The sequence below is a fragment of the Pithys albifrons genome, chromosome 2, assembly GCF_047495875.1.
Source record: "Pithys albifrons albifrons isolate INPA30051 chromosome 2, PitAlb_v1, whole genome shotgun sequence".
Classification (NCBI taxonomy): Eukaryota; Metazoa; Chordata; class Aves; order Passeriformes; family Thamnophilidae; genus Pithys; species Pithys albifrons.
Window position 1 is genome coordinate 85,988,301 of NC_092459.1, and position 22,901 is coordinate 86,011,201.

Here is a 22,901-nt window from a genome sequence, read left to right on the forward strand (position 1 = left end):
GTTCAATAGGTTATCATCCTGACAAAAAGATGTACTTACCCTGTTATTTGTTGGATTAATGTCCTTTCAAAAGGGATTTAGCTGAACTAATTTTTTTTCCTTGATCACCATCGTGTGCTAGAATGCTGACTGATTGCAGTAATGGCTTTCAGCAGCTCCTTGCAGCACTACAACAAATTATTTAAATTTTAGTACAGTTGGGATTAAAATTGTCTACAGTTCCTGTTACAAAGAAATACAGCACTCATCCTGCTGTGCACCGGTTTGGGAAGGGAAAATGTCTTATCTAACCTGTCCTGACTTGGATTGCAGAGCAGATCCACTGAAATTTGCTGGCTTTCACATGCCACAACAACAAGGCTGGAGCATCTCACGTGCCAGTCAGTAATGTACGTTTCATGTGCTACTCTCGAACCCTGTCCTGAACTTCTAACTTCTTGAGGCTTTGCACACACTATTTTCTTAAAAGTTGGAAATTATAAAGTTGTTAATGCAAATAATATTCTAATTCTTTTAAAATGCCTGAGCATTTGGAATTTATACAAAGTATGTGCAGATCGTGCTTGTTTTCTTTAGGTTTGCATTGTTGGTGTATACTAATTTATATTAAAATTGTTAGCCATGTGGAAAGAGCGGGAAGATCAGTATGGTGCTTTCAGGTACTGCCTTCAGTCGTAAGAGTTACAATTTACTTGCTGTGCCTTAAAAATCTCCCTCCTGCCCAGGGAAGAAATAGGTTGGACTTGTGTTCGGTTGTTTTTCATTAGCAGCCTCTTTTAGTTAGTTTGTATGGGGAGAACGGAGAAGGCATGTGAGAGAAACTACACAAGATGACAGATGAAGCCTGCAATTGTTTAGGATGGTGTGTACGTTACATGTATCTCTATAGGACCAAACCATGGCTGGAAGGAAGCTAATCACTTCATTTTTATTCAGTATTGACAGCAGGAGAGGTTCTTATAGGGAACAAAGATAATTTGCCCTTTACTTGATGCTCATTTTGGTTGTTAAGAAAATGTGTGTATGCAGCAGAATGGGAAGTATCACACTGCTTGGCGGTGACCCCAGCTGAAAGCAATATACCTTCAATCTGCCCAAAGAGATGCCTCAGCAAGGAAGTTCTAATATTTTTCCTAAAATATTTGTTGTGAATACAACAGATTCACAGTCGGAGAGTGAGGCTTCTCCTGTGAAACGGCCACGGCTACTGGATGACAGTAATGACAGGCCTGAAGAAACCAGTCGATCCAAACAGAAGAGTAGACGTCGATGCTTCCAGTGCCAAACAAAACTGGAACTAGTACAGCAGGAACTGGGATCATGTCGCTGTGGTAAGTACTGATTGTCAGCAGCCTCTGACTTTCTAACCCAACCATGCTCAGATCCATAGCGGAGCTGGAAATGTAGAGAGCACTTGCACTTTTTATCTTTCAAAGATACTTTAAACAGAACCTGTAGCTTCCACTGGTAGCAAAAAGTTATAATTAGTTGCTATCTAACTTCCCCTTTAAAATTTTGGCCCTGATGTACTGCCTTGTCTTAAGAGATCTCAGATGTTCATGAATTTAGCTTCAGAAGTCCCTGTAAGGCGGGAGAGCATCAAACTCATTTGACAGGAGAAATATGAAGTACATTAGGAAATATGCAAAGATGAGAAAGTTTTACAGGGTGTAAAGGAACATAGGTCAACCTCTGCATTCTGCATGTTGTATGATTAAAAAGTTAAAACCAAAAAGACTTCTAACTGAAAATATTTTCATTCTCATAGTTAGTTCTTGGTGGAGGAAGACTTGTACATTGTACACTTCAAACCATCTAAATTGGCTTTTCCAAAGCTGATGACACTGTTCAGGTGTCCTGTGTGTCAGGACATTCCCATGCAGACAGCTAATTTTAGGTTTCATATTACATGCAAATAATCTTTCTGAAACAATAATCAATGTGACTAGATTCCAGAATGTTCTCTCCTTCATGGAGCAGTTGTGTTCATAACTGGTTTAAATGTGCTCATTAGACCCAGTGATGATGCACATCGTAGTTTTACCTGCTAATTATTTTTTCATATTATCATGTATTGAAAGCTTGCATTGTGCTCTTTGACAATGCTTGTATTGATACATTTGGAGAAGTTTGTTTTAGTTACATCACTGTGTCTCAGCAGGGGGCTAATTTCCAAAGGGGGATAATTTCCAAGGGAGAATTTGCATAGACAATATGTGCAATTCATATTGTACATATGAAATATAGAATATCATGATAAAAACAATTTCTAGATAGAAAGCATGTCCTTCAGAGCAGCAGTGTAGAGAGGAAGGATTGGCTTAAGTGAGTTACAAAGACCCAGTTACTCCTATACTGAATACAAATACTGAGTGAAAAGAAGCGTTAGAAAGCTGCAAAGATTTTATGTTATCCTTTGTTCTCTTCTTCAGCATCTGTCTGTCTTCAGCCTGTAGAGATTACTGTTCTGTTGTGCTCTTTTGGACATGACAGGCCTTGTTTCAGATGCTGGAGCACTGCCAAGCTTATGATGTTATCTATGAAGCTACCAAACATGACATCAAAAGCTGTAATGGTGAAATTCTTGTTATGGAAATCATGTGTCAGGATATTTTGAAGTACCTGGTAACATTTTTATCAACCTGAAAAGATTCAGAGCTATCAATGACAGTTTGGCATGGCTCTTTCTGCTCAGCATGATAGAGGCAGGAGTTTCTGCTCTTGGTCTGCTCTTGGCATGTTTAAAATGATTGAAGCTGCTCACAGATACCTGATTGAAATAGAAGAATCCTCCCTAATATTGGGAGCAAGACAGCTAAAAGTTTGGGGAGGATTGGAAGAAAAGATTACTTAGCCATTATGCTGTATCATTAATCTTTCCTGCCTTCTGCTGTATTGGAGCTATATAACAGCAACAAAGTTGAAAGCAACTTTTAAAAAGTCCTTCTATTGATCAGAAATGTTTTAGAATTATAAAATAAGACCTGCCTTTTTTTTTCCTGTAAACTGGATTATAGATAAATCTCGTTGGTTCCTGTCAGGTTTTCTTGAAGTGGTTCCATAATTCAAAGCTGTTGCAATATAAACGTTGTAGGAATTATTCCTTAAATTGTTTCTACTGGTTATATATGGCTTTATGGAAATATTTCTGTTAAAGTTTATAAAATGTCTTAATAAAACATTAATATGAAAAAATTCTGGGTTCCTCAGCAATAAGTGACAAAATGAAAATTTGCATTCTTATGGTACATTCTATGTAGTTTAAAGTTTGTATTACAAACATTTCTATTCCACACACTTAATGAGAGAAGTAGAAGGCAAGGGTCTATTTTCATGCTTACAACAGGCCTGAAAAAACTAGGAATCATTGGTTTGTCTCTGCAATTACAATGTTTCATTAACATTGTATTCAGTAAGTGTGTGTTATCTATAATGTGATGTGAATGTAGGCATACACTGTCCTACGTACTTTTAGCAGTCATATTAATAAGAAGCAGACAAAACTCTGCCACTGAGCAACACAGGTTATCTCAGCTTCACATCACCTGAGCTGCTTTACCAATATTCATCAGCTCATGGCTGCTGTAATTTTTAAAGATGCTGCCTTAGAAACCCTTCTCAGCAACTTGCCCTTCTGTCTGTAAGATTAGATTGCTCTAGGTCATGAATGACAAGCCAGATCAAAAGCTCATTCATTTAAAATATTTCCTAAATCCATATGTGATCGGGTTATTCTTTTTTGTCATAACATGAAGCACAGGTAATGATGCATGTTCAGCTGGAGGTGGTGAGATAATCAACTAGTGTAAAATAAGCACATACATTCTTCAAAAGTAGTGGTCATTGTTTGATCTGCACTTTGAACCGCTGCTATTAAATTCTTGACATCTTAACCCTTAACTGAAGCAATGGGAAAAAATGTGGGGAAAAAACTCTCAACTTTAAACATTGAAAGAAATTCTGATAGTCAGGATCAGTGAAAAGGCAGACATCATCTTCAGAATCACAAATGTATGTGTTTGCTTGGATGCAAGGAAAAAGGATTTGCCACATAAAAATGTTCCAAAGTGGTGTCTGAAACACTGTTGTTAAAATCCAAATTAACGCCACAGAAAAGTAATTTTATTGTTTGCTGCTATACATCTTGTCCTAATGTTAAAAGTGCTGGAAGTTACCGCCTTTTTTGATGATGTGTCCTGGTGACTCTTCCAGTGAGATATTTAGTGAGACATAGTGGAAAGAAAAATATGTACATACTGGACAATGTTTTAATGTAGACATACGTGCAAATATTGATCCAAATAATTATGGGACACAGCTTTTTTGAAAAGGGAACAGGGAGTGGGCTGCTGCTTCACACCAATTCAGAGATCTTTGAGAGATATATACTGGCTCTATGGTCTCCTGTAATATCTGTCCAGAGAGAGGTGATGCTGCTGGCTCATTCCCTTGACACTACATGGCATTTTAGACAGATTTGACACTGCTGCAGGGCTTTTCTGGGAAGAAAAACAATTCAGAGCTGAAAAGGGAGTTCCAGCAATTCAAACACAACATTTTTCAGGTGTAGAAAGATTTGTTTGTTTTCATACATACATACTCTCAAGATCTTTTTTTCATTCTTTTTCCGCTCTGTTCAAGTTATTAACTGCTGACAAGAAATTCACATCTCATAAATAATGCTTAAGAGCCATCACTGTATAAATTGAATGTGTTATGAATTGTGATGGGCCTTTTTGTAGCATACTATGCCCGGAGCAGGAAGAACAGAGGATGTCATTTTCATTAATTTCTAATGAGGTGCCAATTAAAGCTAAGGAAGGAACTCAGAAGGGAAGAGTCACAGAGCTCCCCTGAATCCTGTACCCTGGGGCTGTCAAACGAGTGTACTGCCAAGCCTCCTCTGAAAGTTCCAGTAAATTACAAACTCATCCAGAGCACACACAGACAAATTCGGTTTCCCTTTGATCTTCAAAAGAGCAATTTGTAAGACGAGTTCTGAGCCTTTTCACACAGCAAACTGGGAGAAGTGATAGGAATTGTTAATTGCTGTTGCACTTGCAAGCTTCAGTGAAAAAGAGAAATTTTTAAACGAATTCTCATTTGGGCCTCTGACTGGATAACCTTTAAATCAACACTACTAGAACAAAATCAGCTGCCTGTGAAACATTTTTAGGTGTTCTCCAGACAGCAATGTTCTCTAGTTTGGGGTGGATGAACCTTTCAATGGTTTAGTGTCTTATGATGGATAATGATTGTACTGAAATAATGTGTTTATTTAACATTAGATTTAGGTGTCAGTTTTATCATCAAAGAATTGCACCAATTATTTTCTTCAAGTTACATTCCATTACAGCATTTTTATAAGCAGTCTGAAATCAATTTCCTGTGATCTCTGATCTGAAAATTACGTTGTTGTCTCAACGGTGTGGTGACTGGGAGGTTACCACAAACTTGCTTCTAAAGCAGGGGCAGGGAGTTTGTGAGTGAAAGTAGCTATATAACACAGAGGTCTGGAAATGTATTGTAGAAAAAGGCAGGTTGATTATTTGCAAATTACATTATACATTTCTAGGCCTAGCCTTAATTACTTGACCACGCCTATACTGCAGAATCTTAGCATTTTGCAGCAAAAAGTGATTCTGGTCCCACTTTCTCTGTAAAGCCAACACACAGAAGTCTGCAGTGGTCTTTTTGTTGGTATTGCGTGGGAGATTCAAGGATATTCTAGATGATCAGTAAAGGAATTTCACATCTGTCATATTAGATCCACTTCTAGTCAGCAATTAAAGAAAAAATAGTAGTGTGCCAGCTCTGGAGCAGCTTTTGTGTAGAATGGTTTGCTGCTTGTAGGCCCCTAAAGGGGCATGTCTGTACTTCATGCTCCACCTGTCCAGAAATTCTTGATGGTCAGTGGGGTGGTGAGAAATGGGCCCTGGAAAGTAAGCCTTGCTTTAGCTTCCAGTAGCAGTGCCATTGAGAGAGGTTGCACATTGGTTTCTGTGCTTCCCAGACAGGAATCTTAGGTTTTTCCATGCTCTTTGGCCACGTTAGATACTTAATAGGATGGGAAGATGCTGAAACCTTTGAGTTCGATCACATTTAAAAAAACAACTGCTCAGTTGTGGTGCATTCCAGTCAAACAGTTGTTAGCTGTGTTTCTTGTCTTTATGGACAGGAAAGGTTTCTTGGAGTTTTACTGGTCTAAGTTGTGCCTGTAAAACGTTAAAATTTCCCAGAATACAGATTGGCTGAACAGTTGTGTACCTGCTGCTGCTCTTGGGGGAGACTGTGCAGTGAGCACTAACCTCAGGCGTGGGTGAAGGCAAAATGTGGTGGTTTGCAATTTTAATTTGATGTTGGCAAGTACTGATGTTTGTCTGTTTTTTGATTGGAAGGGATGCTTGCTCACAAGTGGCCTGTACAGCAGTCAGACTTTGAGCCAGGAAGTCAGTGTAACATGGCTGGTTAGCCAGAGTGCTGCCTCGTGCTGCTGAACACATGGGATTGAGAGTGTAGCACATGGTTGGGGCCCACCATGGATTGCTTCTCTGTAAGGACATACATTTCCTTTCTAATTACTGTGCCTATCTTTCCACATCTCTGTTTTTATTTTAGTTCTGTAGAAATCTGTAATAACCTGTTGAAATTCTTTTCTTGGTATTATTGTTGCTTTACTTCTGTTTTGGTCTTCCGCTAGGCAGAGGGGTAGGAGGCAGAAAAGAACAGACTTCTGTCAAGCACTGAACATTTCTGTTAGCCAGGAGAAGACGGTACCTGTTTTACAGATAACCATGGCAGCAAGTCTCACCATGATTCAGTTATCAAAAAAGTGGAAGTAAAACAGCTGCACATTCTTAAGTTGTATAACAGAGCTACTGATGCATAAACACAGGAGATGAGGCACTTGTTTGGATTGTGCCAAAATAAATTTTGAATGATTTGATTTACTCAGTTAATTTAGAAGTAATCTTCAGAAAGACGGGAAGAAACAGACAAACTTAAGTAGATAAGCTGCTCCATCTTTGCACAAAGTCATGCAACAGATGTTTGGCTAATTTTTTCTCTTAACCTTGGTAAAATATTAAATCATGGTTCCATTTCCATGGAATCTATTTCTGTGGAGGAGAATTTGTAATGGTGCTGGTGAATTCACCTTCTAGATGGATAAGGTTTATCTGGTGTAAACCAAAATGCCTTCAGGGTGTCATTGGTATAACAGATGTACTTCCAGTGATTAAAATGAAATAGACACACTGCTTCTGGAGATCATGAGTCAACCAGTTCAGTAAGAAGTATTGAAAAAAACCAACCAATCTTAGTAGTAATTGGTTAAGTACTACAACTCTGGTAAGTCTTACTGTTAGCCCTTAAGATGTACCATATTCAGCTCTTTTGTTCTCCTCCTAAGGGAGTTGCTCCCAGAATAGTTCTTTTGCTGTAGCCATTTTAGTAATGTCTAGCATCTTAGCTTTTATTGTTACAAGTATTAAAAAACCCCACCATAACACAAAACCTGTTGAAGTTGGAATTTGAACTCCAAGGTTTTTTGCTTTATTTTATGAAGATGTTATCCCAAGATTCTAATTTACTTGATAGTGAATGGGAAATGTTAACTAATTTTGGTCTTCCTGAGTAATATGTATTCTGAAAGTACTGGAAATTAAACAGTTAAAAGTAGTTGACTAATTGGTACCTCACGGATTCCACAGGTAGGACCCAGAAAAGTGCTTTAGCGTCTAGGTTTTAAAAAAGCTGTCCACAGCTTTAAAAGTGTAAATGGAGTTCATGCTCTGCTTATAATTAGAAATCATGAAATACCTTTTGAAGAGGCTCCAGTGTATTCCCCCAGCTTGTTCAATTAATGTGGGTTTCTTTTACAGCATGTGCTCATTTTGATTTGTTTTACCATTTCAGTTTCTTGCTACCTAAGGTTTGGCAATGTTGTTTTAGTGATGTATACCAAGCCTGTTACCTTCCTCAAGTCCCAGTCAATAACTGAAATGGGTAGTCCTTCTTTTAAGTCCACGGGTTCCCCTTAAACAAACAAGGTAGCATGCTTCTTTTAAAAACAAAACAAAAAGTGGTTTCATTTTAACACTACTGATGTGGTAAGTCCTTCAGTAAATAACCTTCAGGGGGGTTTTGCATGGAAACTACAGTAGGAGTTAAAAAATAAGCATTTTATTTGTTGTGTGCCACATTAGATTTTCTCTTTCCTACATATCAGTGCTGTGGTTACAGAAGAACAAATTGTATGCATAAAATAAAAGATGTTGCAATTTTAAATTGTCTTCTGACACATGGCCTAGTGAACTTCAACATAAAAATCTGTCTGGGAGTACCTTATTTCTAATTCCATCTCTTTCAGTACTTTAGGGAAATAATTTACTCAGTCTTTGAGTTGTTTTTTCTTACCAGAAAAATGAAGATAATAGCCATCTACCTGCCAGATGTTAAAGAAAATATTTTTGAAGGTCAAAGTGTTCTATCTTTTCTAATCAAAATTCTTTCTTTACAGTGTTCTCATCTGTCTAGAGTGTCACAGGCATTTGTTACAGGTTCACCAGGACTGTGCACACAAAAAGCTTCTGCTGGTCAGTCAGAGGCTGCAGCAGTCTGTTCTCAAAAGGAAAGATATGTCCCTCTCAGAGTGAGTCAGTTTGTCTGTATGTCAACAAATGTCTATACACAGCAGTACTGATTTTACTAATGTGCTTGATATTTGAAGCAGACACAGAAGGCTCAAAAATATGCCATAATAATCTGAAAAACCCTGAAGGAACAGGTAGTTCAACTGACCAGGAAGGTTTAGGTAGGGAGGAATGGTGAATTTTGTTGGTGAAAAGTCTAAATTCTTCACAGGAAGAAGTGGGCAAAGAACCTAACAATTGCAGCATCAGAACTGGGAGGAGAAAAAGGATATTGAAAGGAATTGTCAAAATTTGCTTGAAAAATGAGGATTCTTTCCAGGAACTAGAATATTTTTTCCCTACCAAAAAAAAAAAAAATTAGCTAAAGGAAAATGACACCTGTGGTCCTAAGTTACATAATTAAGGTATAAGAAGGTAGGTACTGAGTTTTGAGACTGCCTGGTTCCCTACTGGCTTGCTGTGGACGTTCTAAGGAAATTGCCTTAAAGATCAGTATGTGTCTGTTTTCTCTTAAACACTCCTGAGTTGCTGGAAGTTTTGCAGGTATATGCACAAGTGGTGTATATGGGTCCTGCCATACTCTGAACAAGCAGGGAGCAGGGAATATTCTGAAAAAAAAAAAGAAGAAGAGTGGAAGCATACATTGCTCTAAGCATTTGTTTTTCTTTAAGGTATAAATAGGAGATCTATTTTCCATGGTTAAGGTGAATTACTTTTGACATACATTGCAAGAGGATACAGGAATAGAAGACTCACATGGAGCAGAGACCCTGGACATAAGGTGTAAATAGGGAATGAAGACATAAAATATGTTTTATTTAGGTTTAAAAGAAATAGAGCTGCTTCTCTCCAGTGATTTGGCCTGCAAGCCTAGCTAGTTGTAGATCAATATAGTGCAACCCCTAGAAAGCTACTGAAACCCAAGACATAAATAATACAACTCAGGATATACACTGAAAGTCAAACCTGGAATCATATTCAGCATGTGATGAAGTCAAAATACATACAGGATCCAGGAGAACTGTTAGAATTAGTACAACATACAAGTACTGTATGTTAGTGTAGACCCTTTCATTATTCATTACGGTTCTTTATTAGTAGCTTTATCTTTCCTTCATTTTCATTGGGCTAAACAGAATTATACACATACATTATTGAATCACTCAGTATTGCTTGCTATTTTAATTAAGTTACTGGGTACACTTCAGCTTTTAATTAAATCCTCAGCTTCTGGGAGAAGTGCATTAGCTCAGGTGGGCTGGGTGTAGAGAATTCTAGAAGTATTAATGCTCATGTAGCTCTTTTGGAAGTGTTAAACACTGCACAAGTCCCTGCACTGATGCTGGGATAGCTCTGTCATCCACCTGCCCTTTCTCAGGACACCTTTTTTTTAAGATTCACACTTCTCAAATCTAACTATGCTCAGTAGGAAACAAATGTTTCTTTATATGCTGGTATAGCCTATGGAAAAATCCAATTTTATAGTAGTACTAGCATTTACTGTCGTGTTACCTATTAGTATGGTTACCTCTACTTTATTAACTGTCTACCCTTGGACACCAGGAGGCCTTTTTGGCTAACTCTGCTTTTTTACTGCATATTCTGTTTTTTGGATTAATTCTCCCACATTCTGCAGGATATTACCTTCTGAAACTAGGAATGATGTAGGCAATGCAGTATTATTTCATTGTGTTCTTCTTGGTCCTCTAAATGTGACAATGAGTGTTCCTTTTACAAGTGTAGCAGTGATGCTAATTTCTCTTGAATACATCATTGCAAGATCTCACAATTGTTCAAAAAAGGAAACTCTTTTCACATACCTAAACTTTTAATTTTGATCCTAGCTTTTCTTCTCCCTCAAGTTAGTCAGTCACTGGTGTTCACTGTCTGGCACCTCTGTAGATACTGTAAGTTTGTTGGGAGCAATTTCTTTAAAAATTCTCTTGTTAAATTAAATTTCACCTGTTTTGGTTGGGGTTTTTTTCCTGTCTTTATGCTTCAACACTTGCACAAGCCTTTTGATGAAAAATGTTTCTTTCAGTTATATTGACAGATTACATGACAAATTAAAATGCTGTATTCTGGCAAGTTGCATCCTGACGTTACCGTAGATGATCCGGGAACGGAGCCCGGTTCTATAGACATTTCTCAAGAGTGGTAACCCAGCATTTGTGCTCAGCTGGTGAGTCAGCCTGTGGTGCCACAACTACTGCTTGTGTCCGACTGCCGTGGATTGCAACTCAGGTGGAAAAGTGAGGACAGGGTGTAAGATTGGAAGGGGAGCCTACAGATGAAATGTGTATGTCAGTGACTGCTGAGGTATAAAGCAGTTTGGAAGTGAATATTGATGATACGGTGTATCCATGGGAGTAATCAGCCTAAGTTGCTCTGTTAGTCTCTCCCCAGTAGATACTGGCCTTAACTCACAAATCTGTAGTGGGTGAAGTAGTTGGGATGCAGAAGTATTTACTCGTACGCGCATGAGTTCTGTACAGAAGAGAAATACTTGATCCAAATCAAAACATTTAACCATCTTTTTTTTCTAGTACATGACACAACTGAGATACAATCCTGACTGAGACGGGCAGTATTCAGTCAGACCTCACCCACAGCAAACATTTTCTAGTGGCAGCTTACTATTACAAAGCAGATGTACTGTATTTATGACTTTGATTCATTGAGGATTCTGTGAAATTCAGAAATAATCTGAAAACCTCCATTCTGTTCCCGAACATGCTCCCTGCTTCTGTGGAGCAAAAGTAGGACTTGAGTCTAGAAGAGTGCCATGTCTTAATTTTTCACACTCCAAATACACTGTCTTTAAAAGAAAGAGGAGGAAAATTTCTTTTGTGTTCTTCTTAGTTCCAAAGTTGAGGAATGGAATAGTGTCTTATGTAGAACCTCCTTAAGAATTGTTAATTCAAAAAAAACCTAAAAAATCATCATGTTCTCTGTCCTCAAGTGATATAAAAATGTCTGTTCAAAATTTGTGTCACATTTAATGTAGAAAAAAACAGTTTGACAGCTTTATGTGCAAGTAGTAAGATAAATAGGAAAGTATATTTGAAATTAGCACAAATTGGGATAAAATGTAGTTGGTTTGCAGAGTCTCCACAGTGCAAAACTGCATCTCTGGTGTGCTCCCTAAACCAGCTTCCCAGGCTTATGATCTTAAAGAAAATAGACAGAAGACACTTTGAAACACAGGTTGGACGTGACTAAACTTGGAAATACCAAGTCTTTTCCTTGCAGTCTAAAGAATTGTCACAGAATCTTTAACCATACCTGTCCAGTGGCTGTTACAGTATTAAGATTATATCTTCTCTCTTTTGTATAGAATTTCTTCCATTTGTTTCTTAGCCAGTTCTTTTCACAAATAGCTTTTTTGGTTTCTAATGCAGATGCATACATACCGCTTTACCCTCTTTTTGGAGGAAGAAGGGGAAAAAAATGTTTGTTCCCTTCTTTTGTCCTAAGCATAAACTCAGCAGTAGAAAAACAAAATGAATTTGTAGCATCTCATAAGCACCCAGAGTCTCAGACATAAAATTGTATGTAGCATCAGAGATAGCCCAGAGCTGTGTGCTTCCAGCAGGAAACCTGAGATTAGCACTCACTGAAGAGCACGATGGAAGTCCCAAGTTGCATGTCCAGTCCTAGGGACAGATTGCCAGTGTAAAAGAAACATTCTAAGGTGTCTTAACACCACCTCTTTCATTTTGCTCTCTTTGATTCAGTTGTTGATCATTTTGGTAGTCAGGAGTAAGTACCAACGATCTATATAAAGAAGGAAATATTGAAAGGTAGGTTGCAGTGCTCAAGCAAATGGTTAGAAAAATAAGTTAATAGGAAAAGTGCACTTCTTCCTACTGTATGTTTCATGAATCTTTTGCAGCTGTGCTGTTTGTGAAGAAACATGGAACTGAAATGCTTTGAGAGCAATGTTTAAGGTAATATGCTTTGATATTTAGAGACTTCTAACTTTGACCACTTAGAGGTTAATATTCACCATCCAATCATTTTGGAGGGGAAATGACAGAAAGGACTGCCTGAAGCAGTATTTTGTGGAGTTTTAATAAATACATCTGTCTGGTTAAAAAGCTCCACCACAACGTGGCTTATACCCCACTTCCCCTTGGAAATGAATGACAAGATTCCCAACCAACTTACTGTTAGCACTTAATCAAAGTCCATGACAACTTGCAGAGTTGGGAAAGGGAAACAGGAGAAGAGTTTATTTCTAAAAGTTTGTTGTTTAACTTGGTGGGATTTGGTTTGGTTTTATAGAAAATGTCAGTAAAACTGAAACTTCCTTGAGGTGTGAAATGAAAGCTGACAATGCCAGCATTCCCCAAAGAAGAGAGAGAAGAGATAATTAGAGTATATGCAAGAATGGAGCTCTCTAGAAGGAGAATAGTACACGATATCAGCAGACTAGAATATATTTGTATTGTAAAACAGCAGTACTTTTAAATTGCACTGGAAGTTTTGCTAGTCTGCACTATAGTGCTCTTTCATGTCATTCATTACTGCATGTTCTTTTTGAATGATCTGCAGAACACCAGGGGAGCAAGCTGGATTATACTGAAATCCAGAGAGCAAGTGTTTTCTGAGCTAGTCTATGTACAAGCCTTTAGGAGCTTGGTTTGTATGTTGGTAGCTATTTGTTCTGCTCTTCCATTCACTTCTTACCTATTTCATGTCTTTAAAAAAAGAAAAATATTTCCCTCCCACGCTTTTTAAAGATACCTTTATTGTTAGTATAATCTGCAACATACTAAATCATTTTTCCAGTTGGAAAGGGTGGCAGAGATGCATAACCGTTGTTTTGGGGCTTAGTAGGCACTTTCAGAGAATGATGTCCAATTATTCTCAGCAGCGCTGCAGCAGCACGAATCACGGCAGGAGCTGATCTTCTCTGCTGGCTGATCTGCCTGGCTTGGCTGTGCTCTGTGATATCCTGTAGATATGTTCACCTTTTAAGAGATGTTAAAATCTCTTCTTGCACTAAACTGATTATAGTTCACACATACCTTGTTACATACTTTTGATAAAGAATTTTTACAGCATCTTCAACTTTTAAGTTACAAGATATTTTTAAATTCTGTTTGAACATCTGTTGATTAGAATTTCACATTTACAAGAGAAGTAAATTCTTGTGAGGAATGCAAAGTCAAAGGACACAGCACAGAATTCTGTACAGGATTATGTCTATGTCATTATTAAGACTACTTTGGAATAGGCTTTGTATAGGGCTCTATACAAACAGGTTGTTTATTAAATAGCTTGGAAATGGTGGAAGCTGCAAATTCTGACAATTTTGAACTTCTGACTTTTGACTTGGGAATGGAAATGATAAATGCCAATACTAGTGGGCAGGTAAGATGATTCTGAAGTATCAACATCTCCAATTTTTATGGTAATATTGACTGTACTTTCTTTTACCTACGAGTGGGAGTTTCTTTAAATGAATCAAAAGGGGTCATTGTAGTATAGAAAGCTAAACCTTCAGAGCGGTCAGTGCATGCAACGAAAACATAAATGTTTAGTATGAATATAATTAAGATGATTGATGAGACTTGGTAATTAAGGGCTTTGTCTTTTCCTGTCAGCAGTGATATTTCAATGGCTTAGCTTTCAGAACCACAAAAATGTACCTCTACATAAGTGAGGTTTGGTTTTCTTTGGTAGACAGAGCTACTGAATTAACCATGTGACACATGCACTTTATGGTAGAGTTCAAATGCTCCCTATTCTTATAAAACCAAAGTATGAATACTGAATGAATACAGGGTAATTGTGGCAGCATGCAAACAACCTTCTAGGTAATACACATCAAGATGTTTCCAAAGGGGATGCTTTAAAGTCACTTTGTAAATGTGTAAGCTGTGTAAGTCTTTAATAAGCTTTGTTGGCGCTTGCACTACTTTCTAAACCATACTCTCAAACAAATCTGTCTTCTTTTAACAGCTTTCTGAATGTCTTATCAATGTGATCAGGACCAGAATCTCTGGATGGGAGAAAAAGGAGCATCCTTTCTATCACAGTGCTATTCACATGATAGGGATCATTATATTTATTACATATTTTATATAGCAGTGGGATGTTCTCCAGAAGTACATTAGAAAACTGTGGGACTCCATGCCTGACTAAGGACATCCACTAGAGTAGTCCACCAGTGTGCTGTGCTTCTGCATTAGCAGCTTGCAGTAATCCAGTTGCTGGGTATTTATGCCACATTCCAGAAAGTCTGACTACTTTCTGTTAACAGAAAGAAAGGAATTCTAATAAAATCGGGGGCCCACAAAAATTACAATCTGACTTTTTGTGTTGTGCCACTTAGTTGATTTTTTTTCTGGTGCTTCATGTATCATTTTATTGGTATTTTAGTTGCTTACTGATTTTAGAATTTGAAAACAAAAACTTAAGAATTAGGCATAGGTTTGAATTGAAATATTTGCTTACTGTCATTCCATACTCGCATCTAACTAGTGCTCTTGAATGTAGCAACGGTGAACATGCAGCAATTGTTTTTCATCATCACCCACATCCAGTAAACTGTAGGTCTGCAATATTCTCTGGTTTGAATGTGGGAGACTATTTTGTTTTCTGTCCTCTCCAACTGCCCTTTCCCAGTAAGTTCCTCAGGAATGCTGAAAGCAATTTCACAGCTGCTTGTGTGCATTCTTGGGCTTCCTTTGGATGACTCCTCCTTAAGACAGAGATAGCACATTGCTTTGTAGCTTTAGCCATTAATGCTCTGGTGTTGAAATAGAGGTGAATTTTTTGATGATGTATTATGAAGTGGTTTCTGGGATGCTCAGAGGAGCTCAAATGTTTTGAGGCACTACATAATGTTTTTCCAAGATGTTTGCATTTGAGACCCGAGGAGCAGGTGATACATGGGTTACTTCTAACATCAGAAAACAACAATTGGAATGCTGTGAAATACATTATTACATTTACTGGATCGAAATCTTCTGTGCTTGGAGTTGAAGTCTGACATGTTTTTCGTTGATGACTTGGGTAAACAAACTTTAGTTGCAGATAGATTCCCTTTTCCAATGCTCTTTCCCCTAGCAGAAATTTATTTTGTCTTCTAGTTATAATGTGCTAAAAGAAGCATTTCTACAGTAAATTCCTTTAGGGAAGGCAACCTGTACTTGATACCATCCCATAATGAACCTAACAGCAAATACACTACAAGAGTTAATTTATCTAACTAATTTTATAACTATAAAAGCAGAGTTCTCAGGAGAAAAGGTTTCTCCTCTAAATATGGATTGGCTTTAAGGATCAAAATACAAGTAGATTTATGGGCCTTCCGCCCAAGAACACACAACTTAATAATGGAACTGTTGTAAAAACTGGTGGCTTTGATACAACATCAGGCACCTGTGCACAGCAGAGCACAGAATGTCCTCTCTGGTTTCCAAACCACTGAAGCAGCATAGAGTGAATATAGCAGTAATAACTTGATTGAATATATCTACTCAGAACTAATGAAAAAACGTTCAGAACTACTGTCACTCAATTAGCTACTATGTAACAGTGATTAGAAGTCCTTTAAATTTTAAATAAAACCGAGAAAAATACAAATTCCAATCTTCAAAGTGACTTAGGCATTTGAAGCAATGAGACTAAAGATCTGAATTCTCTTTTTGGAAATGGAATTTCCAGAAGATCTGCATTGCTAATTCAACATGAATAAACTCCCTTCCTTAAGATCAGCCAATATATGCAAAACTATTTTAGTAACATTCCAAATGTCATTGGGTATTCTTTCATTAGGTACTATCTGTTCTAATTATCAGTACATATTTAAATACATATATTAATAACAGGTTTAGATAATTCAGTTGCTGAAATTAGAAATACTATTCCAATACTCTGGGAAAATGAAAATCACCTGGCATTCCTTTGTGGACAGCTACTGAGATTCTGTTAAAGAATGCATAAAAAAAACTTGACTAACAAAAAAAAATAGTGTGTCATGTGGAATAAATGTAGCATACAGTACAGATTTTCCCAGGTGAAAACAGATGCTCAAAAAAAGAAATGAAGATACGGCAGAGAACAGAACAGATTATATTGGGGGTGAAAGGAACACCGTGAAGTTATGCTGGTCTGCAAGAGGCAGGAGACTTTGTAGAAGGTGAGAATTGAAAGCTCATGTTCAAAAGTGATAAATCAGGTTGTATATGTACTTTCTTACTAAATTTTTAGAACTGTCAAAAGGATCTTGCTGAAGCAATGTAAAAGGTTGTATAAATTTTCAAGATCTTTTTTAGATAGCATTAGAAAGCATTTCTGCATATGCTTGTTAACTGTTTGGAAAGGCTCTCTAAAACCATTAGGACTTTAAAACAGTTTTTACATAGAAAGGGGTGAGACGCCTCCTGCCCAGTCTGTATCTGCAGGGTTTCTTGCACCTGCTTCTTACACAATCATTGCAGATAAGATCATGATCTTGGTTTTCGAGCTTGTCTTTTTAGGTATTTACGTATTCTTGTACCTGCAATGGACATTGGTTCAGCAATTTGAAATCTTATTTCAAGAAGTCAGGAAAGCCTTCAGACCATGTGAGAAAGAATTGAGTGAAATGCCTGTTCAGTATTGAAACTACAGACCAAGGATGTTTTCATTTTAACCATCAGTCTTTGAATTTTTGGCACCTCAAGAAAGGTATTTGTCACATTTAAGTGTGGTATGACCCAGACCAAGATTGAAGTAGAGGCAGTGATCACAGGGGGCAAGATGCATATCAATTCAATCTGCATGTTTCCATCCATATTTCTGAATCATATATACCAATACAGAAAACTTGTCCTTTTTGCTTTGTTCCTAGAACTGGGTTTCAAAGCCAGCCAGAGATAATAGTCATGTCTTTTCATAGCCTGGTGCTACTGAAACAAAGAGCAAAGATAAATCAGTTTTTCTTTTCTTTTCTTTTCTTTTTTCTGTTCCATGTGTGATACTTTTTCCCTCCCTATTTTTTTAACAATCACCCTAATACAAAGATATCAATTGCAGGAGAGAACAACAGGCTGTTTTATAATCCAGGAACTTGAAATAGTTCACACATATTTATATATTTTTATATATATATGTGTGTGTGTCTATATGCACAAATACACAATCATTCTCTCACTCATTTTTATCCTTCTCCATCTCTCCAATACCATAATTTTGTGGACTTAATGTCTTTTGAGCATTCAAGGAGCAGCAGTAATGTAAAACATTCAAGTTAGAGGCAGAGTGTTGCCCTTTGCAGCACCAGACAGGAAAAATACTGCAGTATAGTTAATGCTGTGCTTCGTTTCCTATGCGGTGGCATGAGCCCTGTAACTGTGTAACTCTTTTCCCTACTACATCATCTTAATAGTACTTATTGCTAGTTAACATTCCTTTTGGAGGTAGGAAACTTGAGGCAATTTCTTTACTGTTACAAAGTGTTAGGGACAAAGAAATAAAAAGCTGATTTCCTTTGTAGTCTAGAAAGTAGTGGCTCTGGTAGATGCCCTCCTCACCTGCAGGAAAAAGTATTGACATGTTTCTAAGTCACATGCTCCCTGGAAAGCTGAATAATCTTGACTAGCTTTAGACAAAGAGAAATAACTTACATCTTTTCAGCTACAGAGCAAGATGATGTGGCATGACATGGCCCTGTGTCAAATGCCTGTTCCCCCCTGTGGTTAGTGTCAGAACAGTTCACAAAGAGAAGCTTTTGAAAACTGGAATAGTGAAGGAGCATTGAACTCTCTTGCAGTCACTGCCAACATTGGCAGTGAGGAGGAAGAAAGGTGCTTAAATTTAACAGTCATGACTTGAATGCTTTCTTGGGAGTTCAGCCTGGAGTACTATAGGAATGAATTTCACAAATGACAACCAACTGCACTTGAAAGTAGAAAACATTTCAGAAAAGGTAATCAAAATTCAAAAGCATTAGCTTTGTTACTATCTGGGCATACCTAACTTAGGTGATTTTGGAGGCTTTCCCTGTAACATGAGAGGATGACAAAATACCCCACAAATCTAATACAACTTGAGCTTTGGTAATATGTTGATAAATACGTGACAAAACGCAGTAAATGATCAAATACTTGTTAATACCCTGTAAGGAAGGTAAGTAAAACCTTTAAGCTGACATTAATTTTTGAGAACTGAGTAGTCCCCCAGTAGGTGGAGAGCCTTCACTTCTGATCCAGGTAAGATTCTGCCACTGTGAGTTCCTGACTGTATTTTTGTTTCCCTTCCCACGGCAGGTTACGTGTTCTGTATGTTACATCGCCTGCCCGAACAGCATGACTGCACGTTTGACCACATGGGACGTGGGCGTGAGGAAGCCATTCTGAAAATGGTGAAACTGGATCGGAAAGTAGGGAGATCTTGCCAACGCATTGGCGAAGGATGTTCCTGAGTGCAAGACTGCAACCAAATGCTGTTCTCTTAGTTCACTAATGTTAGCCTTATTTAGGACAAAGTCAGCCAGACACCTTGTACTAGGCAAGTTTCAGACTACAGCCAATCAGTTTCCTTTCTTTAGCCAACCGTCCTGGTACTGTAGTTTAGGGGTTGATGGTGGTTGAAATTGATTTCTGGCTGGTTACTAAGGTGCCTGCTAGCCACCGTATAAAAATAAAACATGAAGAATTATTATTTTTGAGTATGGCTAGTGGATTTAAACAAAGCAAGAAAAATCCAAAGGCTTCTGTTATTGCTGGAGTCACTCTAAAAGCCTTATGCTGGAAACATTCCAGCTGCAGAGTTAAAACAAATAGTTGTATAGAAGCTGGTGTAAAAGTTTGCTATGCACATGGCTTTCAGACAAACTGTTTAATGTGCAGCCTTTCACCTCTTCACTGCTAGTGAATCCTGAGGAGGTGAAATACTACTAAGAGCAGCAACTGCAGCTGCTTAAGCCCAGAAGACCTGACTGGTCACTCGTGCCTTCATCACGTGTGGCTTTTGAGTTAGGCAGTGTCACCAGCATCAGGGATTCTGTTGGGGTAGGAACACCTTTCTGGTTCTTCCCAGGAAGCCAAAAAGAAAGGGGGACAGAGATTCTTATGAAAAATTTTTATATGTATCTTACTATAAAGAACCTATCAGGGTTTTTTTTTTTTTTTTGTTGTTGTTTTTTCTTTTTTTCTTTGTTAAATTATGATCTCACTTTAAAGCCAACTCCATCCTGGGGCAGTAAATGGTGCATACTTTTTACATGACATCCACAGAGATTCTACGCATTGTGTGAACAGGTTCCACATACCTTGAGCAGTGCAGCCATTCCCACCGGCCGAAACCTGATTGGCTCTTGTTTGCCTTTTGCTAAGTGCAGGTATCTGATAATTGATCAAATAAGGCTAATTCACAGCACAGTAGCCATGGCTGGATTCTACAGACTGACTTTCTGTAGCTAGACTTATATATTGGGGAAAAAAAGGACATTTTGTAGCAAACGGAATTCAGTAACAGTATTGGGGAACAACCTGTAAAACACCCTTTTATCAGAACGAGTTTGTGTTCCTCACGTCCAGAGTGTCAATGAGATAATCAGATGGGCTCTACCAGCCCTCCTTCTATGCAGCTGAACGCTCTCACGAAAACCTCTGCCTGCAAAGCAAGTATAGCAAGTGGATGTGAAAAGCATTACATGGAGTAGAACGTTCTGGATCTGGTTAGACCTATGGTTGTGTGTTATGGTATGTCACGCTTAGCTGAGCCGAATTGCACCAGTTTTGTCAGTTTGGAAACAAAAAAGCAAGACATCATAATCGGGCTGTCTCCTGCTGCATGAAGGGTTTTTGCAGGTAAAAAGGATTTGTACGGAGGTTGCCCAGCTTAATCCTGAATGAAGTTAACTTCTCAGTCTATTAGTAAGTTATTAACAAGTGGCTAAATTTGTAAGAAGACCTGAGGGAAGGAAAGACTGTCTCATCTCCAAATACTGGGCAGATCTAAAACATCGGGGGCAGGGAGGGGGGCCGGTGTGAAGTAAGATGTCACTTGAAAAACCGAAAAACCCGTTTTGGGAGTGAACTTGTATGAGTCATCCTCCATTCTACTTGTTACAAGTAATTAACTCATTATAAGCCAAATTATATTATTACTTTGGTAGCCAGTTAGGAACATTTAACAAGGAGACAACTAATTAAAAAAAATAAACGTATATATATACACACACATACGTATGTCTCTCCACACACACACGCAGCATCTGACTGTATTAGCATTAATTAACCATGAAGAAAATCAGAAGTGTCCCATCATCATAAATGCAAGCTATCCAAAAGGCAAGCTGTTTTTTTTTCTTCTTGTTATTATTCAGTAATATGAAATCAGCAGCAAAATCTTCTGTAATGTGCTGCATTTTCAGGAAAGGGTCCTAGTGAGGGGATCTGTCCAAGAATATTATTTACATATGACATGAGGAATTTAAAAAAACATGTCTTTTGGAGGCTGCTGTGATACGCACTTTCTTTTCATACAAAATCTTATCCCAGCATTTGATGGGCATTCTGATTGATACACAAGACTTTTCTGCATTAATACTGAAGATGCTACTTTGTTCCTCCTTAATATTCTCTTTAATCTCATTACAAGTGCACAGATGGTTTCAAGGTGACTCTTGAGAGAACACTACTTCAAGTTCATGTGAATTATGGACAATGTTCACTTTAAACAAGAAGTTGGGGAGGGGGTTGTTCCTTTGCAGTATCTGTTCTGTGAAGTTTGTTAAACGTAAAGAAAGCTTAAGTTCTTGTATCTTAAGAGAAGATCTTATTTAACCCTTTTGTGTTCTAGATTTACTTACACATGTAGCCTAGAGCTCAGTTTTAGTTTAACATTGTGAAAATATTAAAAGAACCTTGTAACTTTATTCTTTTTCCTCATGCTAAAAAATTAAACCAATCAGATTAAAGTTTGAATTCCTTTCTGCCTATTCTAACAGGTCTTGCTGTTTTGCACCATTTCTGCTGTAAATTCATGTAAAAGTTATGAGTGGGGAAAATAGCAACATTAGGTCAGTAACTTCAAGCTGAATTTACAATTGGGGAAAGGTGGACAGGATTTTCTGCTGATTTAGAAGGGAAGGATAGCGTTTGAGTTTAGTGATTTGTTTTGTAAGCAAATCTACTATAGCAAATTTGCTCCATTAACTTTGAGGTTAGATCCAGTAATTAATAAGTTGTGCATACTTTTTAAGTCAAATGCATACTGTATACTATATCATTGGCATTAAAATGTCTTAAATATTCTTTGTGCACTTTGACAACTTCACCCAGAGTAGCTGTATTCCAGACCATGGTGGGCTGTATTCATAATGGATAAAGAGAGGAATAACTATTGTTTCTTAATTGATTAGATGCTAGAAACACAAGGCTTATTAAAAACAGTTTATTGTATTAGAAGCAATGAGAATATAAAACTATTTTTAAAAAATTTTGAAAATTGTTTGGAGTTGAAATTGTGCCTGATTTATGGGACACATACACTGATTTTTTTTCTCAAATTCATGGGGTGCTTAATTATAAAACTGTGCATGATTCTTGAACAAGATGGCTGTGGTCTAGTAAAGGTAAGTTACATAAAACAGCTCTGCCTTTTCATCAAGTTTCAGACCTACAACTGGGTGTGAGCCAGGGCTTCAAGGAAAAATAAGAATTGCCTGTGAAGGTTGCTGTGCCAGAGCCTCTCCTTAATTGCAGCTCTTTCTGTTCTGAAGCCACTCTGTCTTGAATGAGCAGCAGCGTAACCGTAACGTGAGGTGCCTGAGAACAGGAGCTACTCGTCGGTACTGCACAGGCAACACCCCGAAAAGAGTCCTGGTGCAATTATAGCAGTCCAAAACTAATACTAACTGCTTTTATCTACTCAATGGAAGGTGATAAATACACTCAAAACTTGAATTTTGCATGACTTTTCTTCTGGACAAATTGTAATCCCCTGGCCTAGTGAATACAATGTCCTTTTTATATTTAGCTTTGTACTCTGTGGTGTTCAGTTCATTCTGGAATCAGCAATTTCTTCTGTGATTATACTACAACTTAGATATAAATCTCTAGGGGATAAAAGCACTTTTTGTTATCTTACAATTATTATTTCAGTACAAAGACTCATCAGGGAGGAAAACTGATACTAACGGAGTCATAAAAATACAGATTTTATAATAGACTTCAAAAACTGTGCCAGTGGAATATCTGACAGCACCTGTCCCCACAGTTGATGTGTAGACAGTTAAGTGCG

At 37.7% G+C, this 22,901-nt stretch overlaps 1 protein-coding gene across 1 annotated transcript in view; it reads left to right on the plus strand.

Annotated features, from left to right (window-relative positions):
• ZFAND3 (zinc finger AN1-type containing 3) overlaps window positions 1-21,608 on the plus strand; it is a 137,349-nt gene extending 115,741 nt beyond the window's left edge. The window contains exons 6-7 of the mRNA XM_071576688.1: window positions 1,161-1,331; window positions 18,920-21,608. Coding sequence (XP_071432789.1) covers window positions 1,161-1,331; window positions 18,920-19,074 — 326 coding nt within the window. The 3' untranslated portion in view covers window positions 19,075-21,608. The remainder of the gene's footprint in view (window positions 1-1,160; window positions 1,332-18,919) is intronic.
• Window positions 21,609-22,901: the final 1,293 nt, after the last annotated feature.